Source organism: Orcinus orca, chromosome 20 (genome assembly GCF_937001465.1).
Source record: "Orcinus orca chromosome 20, mOrcOrc1.1, whole genome shotgun sequence".
Taxonomy (NCBI): domain Eukaryota; kingdom Metazoa; phylum Chordata; class Mammalia; order Artiodactyla; family Delphinidae; genus Orcinus; species Orcinus orca.
In genome coordinates this window covers 41,784,159-41,801,952 of record NC_064578.1, presented here as the reverse complement: position 1 = coordinate 41,801,952, position 17,794 = coordinate 41,784,159, and the positions used below count along the sequence as shown (strand labels likewise).

Here is a 17,794-nt window from a genome sequence, read left to right as displayed (position 1 = left end):
AGCCAGCACCCTCACAATCACGTCGATATAAAGTTCCCTGGATTCTAAATTACAACTAATTCATAAAAATGAAATGGGACGTATTACCCACAGAAATAATTACCGTACTACAATTTTCACCAAGATGCAATAGATAGAAATCTATTTCCCAAGACACGAAAGTCACTGAAGGATCACAGAAGACAAGTATCTATGGCATTTTCCCTTGAAACACTCAAATCAGCTTCTCGGACTCTTATGTATGAATTCATTTCGACAGACACCCTATGGCATTGTGTAAACGAAGACGACGCACGACGCACATACTATAAACTGTACCGTTAGGGGAAAGGCTTTACTTTGACATTCCGTCAACCTCAAAGCCTCAGAACTTATTTCCTACCACTCTGTAGGTGGAGACCACACTCTGAGACGTCAGCTGTCTAAGCAGGATGCGAGTTATTGCTTCCTCTATTCTGGTATACATTTCTACACTAGACTAGGGGACAAAGAATATTACTGAAAGGCATTCTAAATTCAGAGCAAACTAGGTTCCTATCATTAAGGGAAGTCTAGACTTGGGACAACAGTGCCTCTGCCTGCCCCCATGCCCACCTCACCCCCCGCCCTGGGCTGGGAACAGAAAGGCAGCAGGGCATCTGCCTGCTCCTCAGAGCTGGTCAACATTTGCACTACATTCTTGGTATCTAACATAAAGAAACCCACAATGAAATACAGTCATTATTCCAAAGTTATTTTTATTTCAAATTCACTGAAAGAAATAAAATTATATTTAAAAAAATAGAGTAATCTCACAAACTGAGGAAAGCCAGGAACAAAAAGAACAAGTTAGGTACTTCTTCCTGAGAGGCAGATCTAACAGCTATAGGACGGACTTTCTTCCTTCCTAGCTTTTGTCAAACAAAAAATTTTTTCCTATTTCTAAGGCATCAAAAACACTCTTGAGTGTTTTAACTGGGTTGTTCAGGTACAAAGCTTCAAGCCCTCTAAGGGGGATCAAGAAACATCAAAAGCTGCTACGATTTCCTTTGTTGTAACACCAAACATTAAATTGTACATACTTCTACTTATGTAAATTTGAGAATTTCACACTCGTGACCTGAATTTCAAAAATCTGGTCGTATTTTATTAAAATCTTACTACTTCTTGGTAAGAATGTCCAAAGTAACTGAGCTCACATCCCAGTAACTAAAAGGGGCCAGACAGCAGGAAGAACTGTTGGATCGCACCACCTGCAGCCAAGACCTGTCAGAAAACACCCATCCCGGAAGACTCACATGCAGCTAGAAATTTATACTAAAGCCTAATTCCTAAATCACTAGACCTGCCAGCAAAGGCAGATCATATCCTAATGGTTCATATGTAACCTACAGGACAAAAGTTACAGAAGTCATATACAATTCCCAAACTTACCCATTCCCCATACTTGGTTTCCCTCCATTTTATACTGTTAAATCTATCAAACTAAAAACTTTCATTCCCAAACACTTCAGTGAGATAGTCAAGACAACGGTTAACATTTCTGTTCTATGCATGACTGCTGGTGCTAGTTTTGATTTGCATAGGTAAAAGGAAAGCCTGAATTTTTCCAAAAGGTACAATCTTATTTTCTTATTTGAAATAATTGAGTACATACCTGATGATTTCCCTAAAGCTTCTTTTCCAAGAGAGTTAAGTCAATTCACATAATTGGTAACAATAAATTCCATGGGGACAACCATTTCTGAAAGATATTGTTTAGTAAATAAGAGATTTAAAATGTCTGTAGCACCTCTTATAGGTGCTTAAAGATTCAAGTGACCTAACTGCATCTCCAATGAGGTGCTATTAAAGATTCAGTAGGATTCTGTGGGTATCTCCTAGTTAGTTGTTTCAAACATCTATCAACCTACAAGTAGATCCGTACTCCAACCACAGTAAACCAATGTTGGACCCTAACAGGAAGCCCTATCCTGTCTCCTGGATCTATAGAGAGTTAACCGTCCTGGGACAGTCACTCTCGTGGAACAATACAGGGCTCTTGTCACATGCAGAAGGGACTCTTGGCCTTTAATAATGGCTTTGCTGAGTTGCAGGGCACTGTGATGTCTTCTTCCGCCCAGAAGGGCACAGACAGCACTCTTCCACCAACCCAAGGGTGCAACTTGAGTTACATCCTGGTTACACTGTCCCAGGTCCTAGTAGGAAACAACAATGTGGCCCAAAATGACCATGTTCAAATAAGATACCTGGTAACTTTTTAATCTGATGTGACTCAGTCTCTTGTCACCAGCCTAGGTCACCCAAAAGCAAAAACCAAAAAAAGAGAAAAACACAAATTTGAGCTAGAATTGTTCTTTTAAAAAAAAAAAAAAAGTCAACAAGGACAATCAAAACTACCAACGCTTATATAAGCCAGACCCTAGAGATTTCCATCTTCAGTGACTGCCACTTTTTAGTCTTAACAAAAATGTCAATATCCTGAGTTTTATCAGTATTTTCTTGCTAAAATAATTTATGGGACATAAATGCATACAAATGAATAAAAAGTGGTACAAAATTCTGGAAGAACAGCCCACTAGCTAGAAAATGTCGCAAAAACAATATAAAACGATGTGTTTAAGTGAAATAAATTAAAGGTTAAACCTTACACTTTCAAGTTTTCTTAGACTATTATTTTGGGAAATGGCATGGAGTTGATGATGTATTTTTCTAATAATCAGTTGTTTAAGATCAAATACCAAGTGATGGTTCACAAGAAATTTTTGCTTTTAAAAACCACAGCCCCACTGCAGTGTATCTGAACACAGGAGAAACTACCTGCTGAAATTAATATTCAAAATCCTAATGGGTAACTTGTGTGGCCATAAACTGTTAAGACGTTTTGTTTACTAACTTGGCTGTCCAAATGGTATGTTAAAAAAAAAAATGCTTACTTTACTAGCATCTGCAGAAACTAAAATTTTGGTACATAAGTTTCTCTAAACCACTGAGTTGTTTTTTTAATTTTAACAAAATAATGCCAATGCAATAACCCAAAGGTATCCCAAATGCTTTGCTTTTACTTTTAAAAAACTATTTGCTTCCTAAATGCTATTTATATTTTTAAGCCAGTTGGCTGCATACTGCCTTTAAAATGCAATGGAGTTTCTTTACTTAACCTGACATCACTATTCAAAAACTTGTACTTGCCGGGGAAAATGGTACTAATTATGCTAAAACAAGGTTTATGCTATACATAAAATCACTCCAAATTATAAAGTGATTGGTTTCTATAGCTCTAAGCATTTTTAATACATAATTTAGGAAAAAGTCACACATAGATAAAGAGAGATGGCATTCAACTTTCTTTCATCCAATTAACCGTATCTATGAAAACCAAGACCCTTCTGCATGACTTGCCAGTTCCCCACTCCTTTTGTCAACCTAGAAAAGAAACATTTCTTGGGAAGTCAGGATTTATTAAGAACATCAAGCTCCAGGGCATTTTTTTTTTTTTTACCATATACCTTTAAAACTGTTTTTTATCCCCACAAAAATCCTTATCATTTAAAACCAGATATTCAAATTATATGGCTAACATTTTTAGCTAATCAACTCTTCAGTGCTGATTCTAGAAAACAACCTTCAATGGATCTTTGAATAATGGAGATTCAGCCACTGATACGAGTAGTGTAGGTAGTCACACCTTTAACGTTCAAGCCACAAGTTGTGACGTTTGAAAGGGGTGAGGTCTACTGTCCTGCATTATCAGAATCTGTCGTATTTTCAGTGCTACTGGGTTGCACATTATCTGCGAGGTTGTGTGCATGCTCAAGAAATAAATCTTTCAGTACACTTAATTCCTTAGTCAGCAATTTAATTTTTGCTTCCAACCGTTCATTCTCTTCCTTGAGCTGATTCACTCTCTGCAGCGTATCCTGCGCTTTCTGCTTGCTTTTCAACCGGCTCTTTTTCACCGCCATGTTGTTCCTCTCTCTGCGCTGGCGATACTCGTCACTGCTGCGATCCACGGGCAAACTCTTTTTGCTCTGCTTGCTCGGAGGCACAGCTTTGCCTCCGCCCCCAGGGCCGGCGGGCACCAGCTGAGGAACCTGCTGTAAGCCGCTGGCATGAGCCTGAGTATGGATGACACTTATTCCATTCACGCCCGGGGTAGTGTTCTGCTGTGATACCTTGCTCATTTGGGCACGCTCCTTTGTCAACACAGAACAAGTAGAAATGAAGACAAGGTGATCAATGGTTTGATCTGCCAAGAAATCTTCACATGTACCTAGTTAAAAAATAAACTGCATTAAAATATTTGAAATGACAAGATAAAATAACATTACACTTGCATGTACCTACTAGCAGGCCAATATTAATTGATTATGCTGAGAAAAGTCTATGACAACTGCCAACTGCTCCAATGTTTCAGAAGTCTAAGTCACGTAATTTAGAGAGGTAAGTTAATACAGACGCACCATACGGCCAAATTCAACCCACCTGAACCCCTGAGGGTACTGCCCATCTGTGCTTGTTATCAAAAATGGGAGGAAAAACAAAAGAATACCACTAATTAGGTAGCACATATGAACCAATAGCACTTGGCAATCTGCAAGAGAGAAATGTGCTATGTTTGGTTTAAACACAATGAGTTCAATTATGATAGGAGAGACCCTGCAATAAAAGAGGGAAAAAGTTTCAACTGTTGGCTCAAGTCAAAGTAGAAGGCTGGAGCAGAGCGCCCAGCCCAGTCTCCAGTGCTCATCAGGAAGCACTGCACTACGATCTCCGCATGGTCCTTACTCTAATATGCAGAGACTGAGTCATCAAGGACTTGACTTCTCTCCCAGAGCGTAAGAATCTTTACAGGATATTTTGAAAAGGTGTTTTTTGCTTGTTTTTATTTTTTTCAATGACTTCAAATGAGAGTAGTTTACAGAGATTTTTTTAAGTTAGTTTCTTGGATCACAGATTTAGGAGCTCTGAGATACCCAATTTGCTTCCCCATCCCATCATGCTTCTCACAGTGTTTTTTAAATTCTCTACATAATTAGTAAACACATCTAAACACAGTCAGCCTAAAACCACAAGGAAAGAAACAAAAGCCCTGATGATGCATCCAAGGAGGTGCAAGCACTGGGACTCAGGCTGGACCAAGAGCCAGAGCAGCTGCAGCGCCTGCACCCACTTGACACTGCTCAAGGAGCACAGAGGAAACGCCAATTCTGAAATATTGCGGCAGTGCTGCCCGTAGAAATGAAGTCACAGTTTCAGGACTAGTCATATTTGGATTACTATGAATTCAACCAGTTTGCTACAACTGCCTCAAGATGTGTCAAAAGCAGACCTATCCTATCATCGTGAGGCCACTTCAAGGCAAACTAAGCTGAGTGAAGCGTGCCCACCAAGAAGTCACAGCACTCTTGGAAACTGAGAAAGCAGTGTTAGGAACCATAAAACTATCCCGTTCTCTTCTCACAAAACTGCTAAAACTGCATCAGTGGAAAAAAAAACCTGCAGCCAGAATTATGAACTGCCTCAAATGAGTACACCTTACAGTTCTTAAGCAAAGCTCAGTTAGTAAACACCAGTAGCTGCACCCAAACCTTTAGCTAGGCATTTCTGTATAAACACCATTTACTGTTCTGCTTTTTAAAAATCTTTGCTTTTAAAAAGGCCATATGTCATTGCTTTCCATTGTTTTTTCAAGCCACACAGGCAGCCCTGAGCTAGCCGGTCATCTGTTCTCACTTCAGTGCTAAGGAAACACCAAAAGCTTCCTTCCAAAACCATGATGGATATCTACTCCAAGTCTATCTTCAGTAATGGATATTTCACATTTCCCTTGATAATTTATCATGTTGCCTATTTTTTCTTCCAGTTAAAAAGTGGCAGTTCAGTATAATTTGAGCTACACTTACCACTAATAGTGTTAAAGGTCGTCTATACCATTGCTTATCTATTTGGTATGAAGTGAAAAGTGTTTACTCAATTTTTATGAACTTGTTTACCATGTCTCCTGGGAATATCTCAACAATCATGATTATGTTCATCTTATTTATCTTCTTTTTTATGTTTTATATGTCAATTAGGTTTTTAGTCTTTAAAGCTACTCTCTAATAAACTCAGAGGTAACAATGATCCAAAGAAGTACAAACCAGGAACCAAGTCAGTTCTTGTCTTGGCTCTGACTTGCCCTGTTTCACTTTGGACATATCCCTTCCCTCTGTGAGCCTCGATTTCCCCATCTGCAAATGAGGGACGTAAAATGGTAAAATGCCTTCTGACTTTGACAATATACCACGAACTTCAGTCACCAAAAACTCTTATTATAGCCTCCAAATTTAGTGATGTTCATGCTCATTTTTGTTCTCAGATACCGGAGGGCTTCCCTGGTGGCGCAGTGGTTGAGAGTCCACCTGCCGATGCAGGGGACACAGGTTCATGCCCCGGTCCGGGAAGATCCCACATGCCGCGGAGCGGCTGGGCCCGTGAGCCATGGCCGCTGCGCCTGCACGTCCGGAGCCTGTGCTCTGCAACGGGAGAGGCCACAGCAGTGAGAGGCCCGCGTACCGCAAATAAAAAGAAAAAAAAAAAAAAAGATACCGGAACAGGGAAGGGCTCTTTTACCTCCGTCTGACTCAAGGTAGTAGGCTGAACACAGTAGGCAAGGTTTTGAAAATGAGTCCTTCGGCTTGTAAAACAAAGAGTAATCATCAAACTGGTAAAAATGTAAGAAAAGGAAACTTGGAGATAATAAAAAGAACTCCAATTGTTTTTTGTTTTTTAAGTTCTCCAACCGAAGACAAGCCAATAAAGTAGCTCTTAAAGTGAAGAGCTATCCACTAAGGAAAGGGGGTCAGAGCTAAGTGGTCTAAGACTTAACGCCAAACATATTATCAATTTTGTTTTTTACACTGAGCAAAACAGCTGCCTCTATAAGTTACATATTTTAGTTTACACAGTTATCTGTGCTTTTGTTTCTTCCACTAACATTTACTGAGCACCTACAATGCACAAAAAGAAAATAAGTTTATTTCAAACCTGGATATTCAACCCTAAATGAAAGTCTGGCTCCTATGTGGACAAATACTATTCCAAAGTTCAGTCTACAGGAAGCAGAGTGGCACCTCGTTTCCTTGCTGTGAATCATTCAAGCAGGAAGCAGGATAAGAACTGAAAAGCAGTGGTTCTCAAAGTGTGGTCCCTGAACCGGCAGCAACAGCAGCAGCATCACCTTGTTAGAAATGCAAATTCTCGGGCTGCCCCAGACCTAGGAATCAGGAGCTCTAGGAATAGGGCTGGGCGATCTTGTTTTAACAGGACCTCCAAGTGATTCTGATGACACTGAAGTTTGACAGCCACTGCTACAAATCAACCATGGACCTTAAGAAAGGTGGACTGAGTGGGTAACATTTTTTAAATTCAAATTCCTTAATTCAAGTAATGTTCATTCAAATCAATGACACAGTGACAACTCAAAACGTTAAAATGAGTAAAACAATATCAAAATTTTCTCAAGTTTCACTTGGGAAAATAAACCTCTCAAGGATTTTCCTAACCCTCTTGTCATTTTCTTCACATGTGTACAACCAGATATTCCTCCCCTGCCGCCCCAAATAAATTTTTAACTCCAATTTCCTCAACGAAGGTCTACACTCCAAAATATTCAGATGTTTGTCCCTTATTCCAAATTTGTTCAAATCACTGGTATCTGACAATTCTACCCACCCCCACCCCCCCAAAACACCTCACCTCTACTATCCGTCTCCATCCCAATGCCACAGAATTACCTCAGGCTGACATCATCTCTCAGGGGCACAGCCTCCTCTGTCTGCACGTTATCTTTTCTTTGTGCTTCTGCCCAATTTGTTCCCCCAGTTTCTTGGTCAATGCCAGCTCGATAGTGTGCCTCCCTGTAGACTAAACTAGAGACAGAACTCTGTCTTTATCACCATATGCCCAGCATCTAGCGGTGGTGCTCAAGAAATGTTTGTTGAATACAGCCTCAAAAGCCTAAGACAAAACACTTATTTTTACAAATGTCTTACATAAAAATGAGATTTTCTAGCATTAAAATCTCTTATAACAACCATAATTAAATCAAGACTGTTACTAAGATATTATGGTCTCACCACCTAAAGTTCCTCGTCTTTCTTAATGGTACACAGGAAAATTAAAACATTTGCTACTTCTAGCCCCCAGCCTATACAGTGAACATCATTCTTGTCTGGTCTTTGCTTCATATCAGTAGAGAACCTTTATTTTCCATTTTGCCCAGTTATACTTCCCATAACCTCAAGTTCTTAGACATATGTTGCCAGGGTCTGACAACTCTGTACTACAAGTGAAGTGAAGGTAAGCAAAGTTAACAAACACCCAAATGAGCAGGATTTCTATTTATTTGCCACTGCTGGTTTCATGACCCAAAGCAGGGGTCCATGAAGGAGGGTACATCCCTTCAGGGAGTACATAAGTGGTCCACTGGAGTATGAGAAAAAAATGTATGCTCTTTTGTCTTTTTTTAATGTCATCTTTTTACTCTACTTTTAGTGCCCATTAACAACACACACAAACTAATACACACACATTGTTTATAAATATACATCTATTAAGGAGTCATGCTCAATTCTTTTTTCTTTTCTTTTTTTTTCTTTTTTAACTGATAGGTCTGGAAAGCCAAAAAGACAGGAGACCAATGTACCTACCAGTATAAGAGCCCATGGAAGCACCCCCTCCTAAGAATACACAATAAACCTGGAATTGCGGCTACCTGCGTTTACCATTTCTGTGATCACGTGAGGCAATCTTAGGCCATAAGACCAAACTCAGCCCCATGAGGTCCTATTGATCTTTACCTAGGACTCACCAGGTGCTGTTTAAATCCCAAGGGATGAAACCACCTGTCCAAGATCAGACAACCTTGCTGACAGTCATGATGTGACCTTGAGAATTTAGAGGATATTCTGGGGGAAAAAATACTAAGTTTTGCTTCCACCTATGTTTTTCAGGGAGGTATTAAAATGACTGAATCCACCAAGTGTGCCCACCAGAAGCAGGACTCGAACTGAAAAATTCTTCAGCTCACTAGCATCCTGTAATTATTTAGCCTTGTTTACACTAAGTTTTTCCAAAACAGTGCTTCAGTTTTAATAGCTTATCCCAAATACTACTCAAGTAGTAACAGCTGACCAGATTTTAACTTTTAACTGTCAAGGGCTTTTAGATGCAGAATTTCTTAGTAAAGCAAACCTTTATACTATTTTATTTCAAAAGTTTCTTTGAGCGTCCCACATCCTATCTGAATTAAAGGACAATCTCTTCCAATAAGAATTCAACTGAGTGAGTGTACACTGGGAGAGAGAACTACCAATTTTTGTGTAACCCACCAAGGTTAAAACCATTCTGAAACGGACACATTTTAAGATGCCAGATGACAGCACAAACTTCAGACCAGAGGAAAGCCCAGCAATTAGACCTTCTGAAGAATAAAAACACACGAGCTTACTTGGAAGAACAGATTCTCCTTCCCCTCAAACATGCATTTCCATCCTCTCCATCTAGACACCTCTGCTGGCAATTTTCCTTACTGTGTTCCCTCCAAGCATACTAACGAAGCACTTCTTTTTTTTGCCCTTTTCTGTTCTAGTCAACTCGTGGTTGCTGCACGTTCATCCAACCTGTGTTCAACAGTCACCTGAAGGATATTCAAAGTACAGCTCCATAAGGAAGCACAATATTATTTGTGTAAAGTCACATATTTAAAACTCTACCGCCTTCCCTGACTACTCGACTAACTTCTAAAAAGGATTCTCGATTACCCGACACAGAGCAGTTTTGCAGGCGCAGGAAATATCCCAGGTGGCACTAAAGATACCGTCCACCTTCTGCTATTCTGGGAACACCCTTTATCCCCAGAGGCCAATACGAGCCTGGCTGGTCACACTGCACGTTGCACAAACAGAGGGCCGGGTTCTGGAGCGGGCACAGCCCGGCTCGCATGCCGTCCCGGGCCGGCAGCAAGGGCGCTGGGGGAACGCGGGGGTCTGCGGGTGGCGCCGCGGCGCTGGGCCGGGGCCAAGGATGAGATCAGCGGCCCCGCCGGGTGTTGCCGGCAGGTTGCATCACACGCCGCGCGGGGCCTTCCCGGCAAGCCGGCCGCCCAGGGCCGGGCCGGGTCTCCTCGGGCCGGGGCCGCGCCCACGCGAGCGGCCGGCGGCGCCGCGGCCTCCTCCTCCTCCCTCAGCCCGCCCGCAGCCTCCTTACCTGCGCCTCCAACCCGCCCGCCCCCAAGAGGCCTCCACTCCCAGCGGCCCCGCACGGCGCGGCCCGACCCAGGCCTCGCGGCCTGCGAGTCAGAGCGACGGTTACGAAACCGGCAGCCTCCGCCCGTTCCGCTGCCGCCGCCAGCGCCACCGGGTTCCCCTCCTCGCCGCGGCCGCGCGCCCGGCCGCGACCGCCGCCGCCATAACCAATGGGAGCGCCGGCTTGCGGGGGACGCGCCCTCCCTCCGCGACGGACAGCGCCGCCAGCCAATCACAGGCGGCCTGGCCGCGGGAGGCGGGCACGTGGCGGAGGCGTAGCCCACTGAGCGGTGGGGCGGGCGAGGCGGGAGCGACGGACTGGGGTTCCTCGGCCTAATGCGCGGGGCGGCACCCCAGCGGTAGGCGACCCGCTGCGAGAAAGGTTCTGTGAAAGTTGGAGGCATTGGAGAACCGTAGCCTCGTGAAGGCAACACCTGTCTCTGGAAAACACAATTTGCTGAGGTGATGTTTTGAACCATCGATTTCTGTTTTGGTTTCACCAAGTCCTCGGGGAGCCCCGCCTCAGAGTCGCTGCCGGGGACATTTTCCCGGAACGGCCCACCAGACTCGCCTCCCGGGACGCGGGGCGCCCGACGGTCGCTTCACTGCCGACGGCCCGCGCCCCTCGGAGGGAGCCTGGAGAGAAGTCCTGGACCTCACGGCTCTTGAAGGCAGCTGCAAACTTGTTGAAAGACGAAGGGTGCAAAATTTTCCCAGCGTAGGATTAGTGTTGATGTCACTGGTGCAGACTGTGGTTACGGAGAAATGAATTTACACGATCAATTCCCTTGTGCTATCCTCCAGGTGAACAGATTGAGAGACGTGAACTCAAAAAAAAATGGATGGCAAACCAGCCTTATTTATCTAAGACGATTCACAGGAGGATCTGAAAGCGTATTACAACTGGGAAGCAGCGCGCTGGGTGGAGGCAGACAGGTTTGATTGCTTCCTTTTTAGCAATTCTTATCGTCTAAAAACTGGAGTCTTTGAAAGAGGAAAGGTTTCTTCATCACCCAGGCCATGGCATCACCTCTCCGCGTAAGACGGTTTCGAGGAATCAGTAAAGAGGTGATAAAACATTTTCGAAAAAAATAAAGATATAAAAATTAAGAGGGCTGCAACTAAACGTGAACACGGAATACCACAGAAGCAGACTTGGTAGAATGACACAATATCATCAAAACCAGTACGTTTCTTTCACGTTGGCCCTTAGTGTTCTTAGTTGAAATTTCTTTGATCAAGATTTTAGCACTATTAAAACTGGATTCGATTTTGTTGCTCACAAAATTATAATTTTACACTCACCATGTCCTAATCACTTTAAAAATTGTATAGAAAAAAAAAAACACAACCATATAGAGATGTTCATTTATCCCCTGGTTTGCTAACCACTCTGCCAAGCTGCTCTGTGTCTGTCTGGGCAGGCCTTCTTCCACACTCAGCGGATTAGTCAATGCCAAGGAGACTAGAGTATTTATTTCCTCTTCAGCTGGTAGCTGGTAATTCTGTCTTCTCAGTTTACAAATATTTATTTGGTGCCAACTATATGCTAAGCTGTGGGGAATCAGCAACAAACAAGACAAGCAGTCCCTGTCCACATGGAGCTTACACTTAGAGGCAGGGAGACAGACATTCAGTAACCGCACAATTTTCTAATTACCATTTTCACAGCTATTACAAGAAGGAAGTACAAGATGCTGCGAGAGATTATAAGAAGGGAATCAAACCTGGTCTGTGGGTTATGGAAACACTGTAAGATGAGCAGGATTTGCCTAGGTGGCGCAGATGAAGTGCATGTGCCTTCAAGTTAGAGGGACTGTCTTATCTAAAGGTCTTGAGATGGGAGAAACACCTTTCTTTGGCTGAAGCACAGTGCCCCGGAGGAGACTGATGAGATGGACAGGGACTTGTGGCCTGAGAAGAGTTCTGATTCTTACCCTAAGAGAGATGGGAATCCTCTGAAAGACTTGCTCTCACCATAAGGAAATGAAGAGAGCCTGGTGGAGCTGTCTCTAGTTTGAGGAGATCCACCATGTTGTGTCTTGCAAGTCACAGGGACGCAAGTCACTATAATCAAAGAAAAATTCCCTGCATGGATCTCTGCCTCACTGATACCTGCTACGTAGTCTGCAAATCCAAAGAATTTGTAAAGAAGTAGTACATTAAAATCCCCTCCAAAGGACTTGAGAAGTAGGATCTCCTGCTAATTGAATAGGCTAGTTACCCGAGAGCTACTACAGTTAACTACTTAGTTACCTAACAGGTATGGACTCTAGGGTCAGGCTGTTCTGTTCACAGCTTCACCTCTTACTGGTGTGTGACCTCAGGCAAATTACTTAACCTCTCTGTCTTCTGCAAATGGGGAGAACAGTGTCTATCCAATAGAATTGTTGTGAGGATTAAGGAGTTGATAAAAGGGCTCTAGAACACTGCCCTACTGATACATGGTAGGAGCTCAAAAGTATTAGCTGTTATTACCATGATGCTCATACATGAATTATAAACAAATTATATCCATAGAATTGTAATAGACTAAAATACACTTCAAAACAAAGTCGTGCTGTGCTTAATATTGCTTTGATGATTCAGGCACTGAAATCTTCACAATATTGAAGGTGATGTTGACTCGTTAGGGTATCTCAAAAGTCGTTTTTAGAATAATCCCCTTAGTTACCACATCTTATCATTTCACTTCTTTCCGCAGAGTGGAGAAAAAGTTTAGTAATTTGAAATCTCTTACTGTTTGAAAGCCAGATCAATAGATGTTTACTATGCATACTTAAGTATTTATCTTAAATGTGTCTTAAGTACTTAGGATAATACTTAAGTATCATAAATGTGTATTTGGAAAATTTCTGAAAAATTAATATACCAAATTTACCACCTTTGACAGATCTGGACTATAGCTATATAGCATTTTGAGAATTGAGATAATATCTGTCACAGGTTTGAGTCTCAGTAGATATGTTTTCTGGTATGTTAGCAATCACGGGACAGTGATTGGCCATCATTCTGCATTGGTTAGGGCTGTTTTGATAGGAAGTAACTGAAAACCATCCCCGAGTAGGCTTAGCATAAAGAAGGATTTGGTCAAAGATTTTAGGGCATTATTCTTTCTTCACACGGCCACTAACAGCCTCAGTGTTCACAGCTTTGGTCACTAGAGAAAGGCCTACTCACCTTTTAAGTTCCTGTTACAAAAGTCCTAGGCAAGGACTCTGGGGTTGGTCCAGCTGGATCAAGTGCTCTTCCCTGGAATGATCAAATGGCCAGGACCAGGTCACGATGTACTAACATGGCAGCTGTGGATGGGATGGCAGAGGCACTTTCCAGAGGAAAAGGGAGTGCTGAGCAGACGAATCCATCAATATCCACTTCAAACACCAGCTCACACCGTGGTCACTCTGACAGAGCCTTCTGTCCTTTCCTGTATCATATGATTCTCCATCCTTGAGGGCAAAATTTAAACCTCCAATTTTACCTTTGGAAGCACTATTTAGAATCATAACAGCTAAGATGCTAAACAGTTGTCTTAGGACATCCCCAAATTTCATAAGCAGGTCCTGTGCGTGAAAGAGAAAAATCTGACATAGTTTAAACTTGAACGGGTGGCAAATAGGGTGAATGTCCATTGTAAAGCACTTTTCCACGTGTCGGATTTCATTATTTTGTGAGTTAAGACATGTCACCTGTACATTTAAGGGTAGTACATGTCATCTGTGCACACAAGGATCGGTGTGTACTGTGGTGTGTACCTTGTGAGCACATGAAGTTAGGTACAGACTGCACACATGAGGAGAGCTGCATGCATCTGTGCTCATAAGAGTGGCGTGACATCTGTACATATCAGGAGAGGTAATCCGTATCATGTTGTGGGCCTAGGAGGGTCTTATTCTTATATCGTCACCCCACTGAATAAGCAATGGTTACCTGTTACATATTGATTGTAATGCAAGTTATTCCAGTGCCTATGAAGCACAAAATTGAAGATAAACAGAGGGTTTTTTGGTTTGTCTATTTGTGACATGTGATACCAGTCTCCATCATAGTGGTGTGATGGGTTTTGGAGATAGAACAAGGTGATGCTGGCTAGCATTTACCTAGCTAAACCTCTGTTCCCCATCTGTAGAGAGGGTTAACAGTAAATTCCTCATAGAATTGTTATGAGGATCAAGTAAACTGACATGAAAAGAAGCTGACGTAGTGCCTGGCACATAGCAGGTACAAAATAATCTGTCCATCCAAAAAGAATTTGCTACCTAGGACTCTGTTCTTGGTTTCTAATAACGTTCTCCAGTAATAGCACCTGGGCTCCTTGGAGAAATGGCTGATTCTAGGATTGACGCAGGAAATACACAAGATGAACCTGGAGCATCTTGCAATGCCAGAAAGTAACGAACACTCAAAAAGTAAGACAGTGAGGGTATGTGTCTTAGCTCAGGCTGCCATAACAAAGCATCATAGACTGGGTGGCTTAAACAGAGATTTCTTTCTCACGGTTCTGGAGGCTGGCAAGTCCAAGATCAAAGTGCCAACAAGGTAGATTTTATTCCAAGGCCTCTTCTCTTGGTATGTAGGCGGCCACCATCTCACTGTGTGCTCATGTGATCTTTGTGTGAGTGCTGGGAGAGAGAGAGACATGCTTTCCAGTGTCTCTTCTTATAAAGGCACTAATCCCATTATAAGAGGGTCCTCATGAGCTCATCTAACCCTAATTACTGCCCAAATGCCCATCTCTAAATACCAACATATTTGGGATTAGGGGGTCAACATATGAATGTGGCAGGGGAAGGGTAAGACACAAACATTCAGTCCAAAATAGCGTGTCAAAGGGGAACAGGAAGCAAATGGAAGAGCCCCTAATGCCCAAAGAGTCTTAATACCAAGTTGAGTGGAAAACAACTAATGTAGTATTGAATTATAACCCAGAGTATAAAAGAAATACCCAAGAGTCCATGTTGAGGTAAATAAATAAATGTTGGAGAAGAGATGAGTCTCCCGTGCAGAAGAATTCCAAATAATTTATGTAGATGCTCTGCCCTCAGATGGGGGAGAATCATTCTTCACTCCTTATGTACGGGCTGCACATAGTGACTTCCTTCTGAAGAGCAGAGCATGAAAGGGAAAAATAAAGAGAAACTTCATAGTGGAGAAACCTGACAAACACTACCTCAGCCAGGTGAGCAAGGTCACCATCAATTAGACATAAGCCATGTTGCTATAATGAGATGAAAAGGGCACTTGACCTCCCAAGAACTCACGGTAGTCTAACTATGAGAAAAACTCCACACAAATTCCAATAGAAGGGCATTCTACAAAGTGTTATCTGACCAGCACACCTCAAAACTGTCAAGGTCATCGAAAACAAGGAAAGTCAGAGGAAGTCTGGAGAATCCTAAGGGGATGTGACAACCAAATGTAATGTGGTATCCTGGGTGGGATCCTAGAACAGAAAAAGGACATTGGGTAAAAACTAAGGAAATACAAATAAAGTAGGGACTTTATTGGATATTGTATCAAATTTATCAGTCCCCCTTCTAGAGTCCCCTCAGCCTTGGCCAGCACGTCTCCTAGTCTAAGAAACTTACCTGTTGGGGTAACCTTCACCTTCATTTCCATGACCTTTTAAGACTTTGGCCGCTGCTCTTGTCCATTTACCATCAAGACTGGCAGGGGATCAGTCACGCAAAAGAAACACTGGACAAATAAATCAGAAACTAATGATATTGGTTACCTATGAGGGGTGGATGGGACTGAGATAGAAAGAATGGAGAGTAGGAAGCAGGTAGGAGGGATGAGGGAGCGAGTGATACCTCTGTGAATATACCTTTTTGTATATCTCTGACTCTGAGAACTGTGGTGAGGTTTCACAAACCCCAGAAACAAATAGTTAACACTAACCAGGATGTGGGAGGAACCCAAAATGAAATGTTGTACAAACAGTAACCAATAACCTAACTGTACTACAAATGAACAGCACAACCACACTGTGGCGAAGGGACTTCCTTGGTTGTCCAGTGGTTAAGACTCCATCCTCCCAATGCAGGGGGCCCGGGTTTGATCCCTGGTCAGGGAACTAGATCCCACGTGCATACTTCAACTGAGATCCCACATGCCACAACTAAAGATCCCACACGCAGCAACGAAGATCCCGTGTGCGGCAACAAAGACCGGCGCAGCCAAATAAATAAATTAATATTAAGAAAGAAAGAAAGAAAGGACCTAACCTGAGTAGCTTCAGAACACAGTATTTTGATTGGATAGGCAAAATACAAAAAGAACTGTACACCGATGATATGCACTAGTTACTAAGTTTTTCAAAGGGGTATTGGTTAGAAATTCCGAAACTATTTTATGTATATGTTAGGACTGATCAATTAAGTAAATACATTTGGGTAATGAGAACAGGTTTCTCACTTTGGAGAAAGGAGTTACAAATAAAAAAAGAGCAAGACTAGAATGAACCCTGTGGTGTTGGAATCAGAGGCTATCAGAATGAATTCATGATTTGTAGTATATTCGTAGATTGATAGATATATAAATAAATACAGATGTGTGTGTAGGTGTGTGTGTGTGAGGATATATATGTTCTCTCTATGTGTTCTCTGGATTTTGTTCTCTAAAAGCAATGACACCCCAGTAGCAATGATCCTACCTAGAGACCAAATGATGGTTTCTAAATATCTTTCTTTAATGAGAAGAACTAGGGCTCATTGGAGAAGTGGTTGATTCCAGAGTTGGGCGGGGAAAAGACAAGAAGAATCTGGCATACCTTGTGGTTCCAGGAAGTAAAGAAATGCTAAAAAAAAAAAAAAAAAAAAATGGTAGGAGTATATCAAAAGAACATATGTGTTAATTTGAAGAAGTTCCCAATGACCAAATCTGGTACAATTTGATTAACAAAATAAATGATAACAATAGATTATAATTCACAGAATAAAATAAATATCTATTACTTTATACTGATATAAATAATTAAACAAATAAATGGCAGAGAAGAAACAGCTCTTCCTTACCACAAAGCCCAATTAATAAATGTAGAAAGAATGGCTGAAACAGCAAATCACCATTAGATAAGCACAGCAGTACGATAAGCACAAATCATCAATGTTAAAACCAATGGGTGAAAGTATAATGAGAAACAAAATATCTGTATATTCTCAAAGTATCTTCTCACAAGATACTTACTAATTACAATGGGAAAAATAACTTCCATAAACCTGGAAGATACTACCAGAAACCTGGAAGATTACCACCAAGTAATCAAAGTTAACATCAGCAGGACTAAGACACATTGACCTCATGAACCCCTGTTATGAGGCACTGAGAAAGGCATTCCTGTGAAAATGCATAAATAACCTCAATCCAATCATGAGAAAATTTCAGATACAAGTTGAAGGACTTTCTATGAAACAACTGACCAGTACTCTTCAAAAATGTCAAGGTCATGGAAGACAAAGAAAAGCCGAGAAATTGTCCCAGGTTGGAGGAGACTAAGGAGACATGACAACCAAAGGCAACACAGG

General features: G+C 42.0%; 1 protein-coding gene and 1 long non-coding RNA gene across 3 annotated transcripts; one reads left to right on the top strand and one right to left on the bottom strand.

Moving 5' to 3' along the window:
* Nucleotides 1–720: 720 nt before the first annotated feature.
* Nucleotides 721–10,352, bottom strand: CEBPG (CCAAT enhancer binding protein gamma). Of its 2 annotated transcripts, none has more exons than XM_004284142.3 (2): nt 10,231–10,352; nt 721–4,252 (listed from the first exon to the last, which is right to left on the bottom strand). In XM_004284142.3, exon 2 carries the CDS (start codon nt 4,161–4,163, stop codon nt 3,714–3,716), a length of 450 nt encoding a protein of 149 aa, XP_004284190.1. In that variant the 5' UTR covers nt 4,164–4,252; nt 10,231–10,352; the 3' UTR covers nt 721–3,713. The 2 variants fall into 2 exon arrangements, with proteins under 2 accessions (XP_004284190.1, XP_012393881.1); XM_012538427.3 differs by lacking the exon at nt 10,231–10,352 and adding an exon at nt 9,473–9,779.
* On the top strand, nt 10,285–17,086 carry LOC125962668 (uncharacterized). The gene is made up of 2 exons (XR_007474182.1): nt 10,285–10,730; nt 11,073–17,086. It is a non-coding gene; the product is annotated as an uncharacterized LOC125962668 (long non-coding RNA).
* The last annotated feature ends 708 nt before the right edge of the window (nt 17,087–17,794 follow it).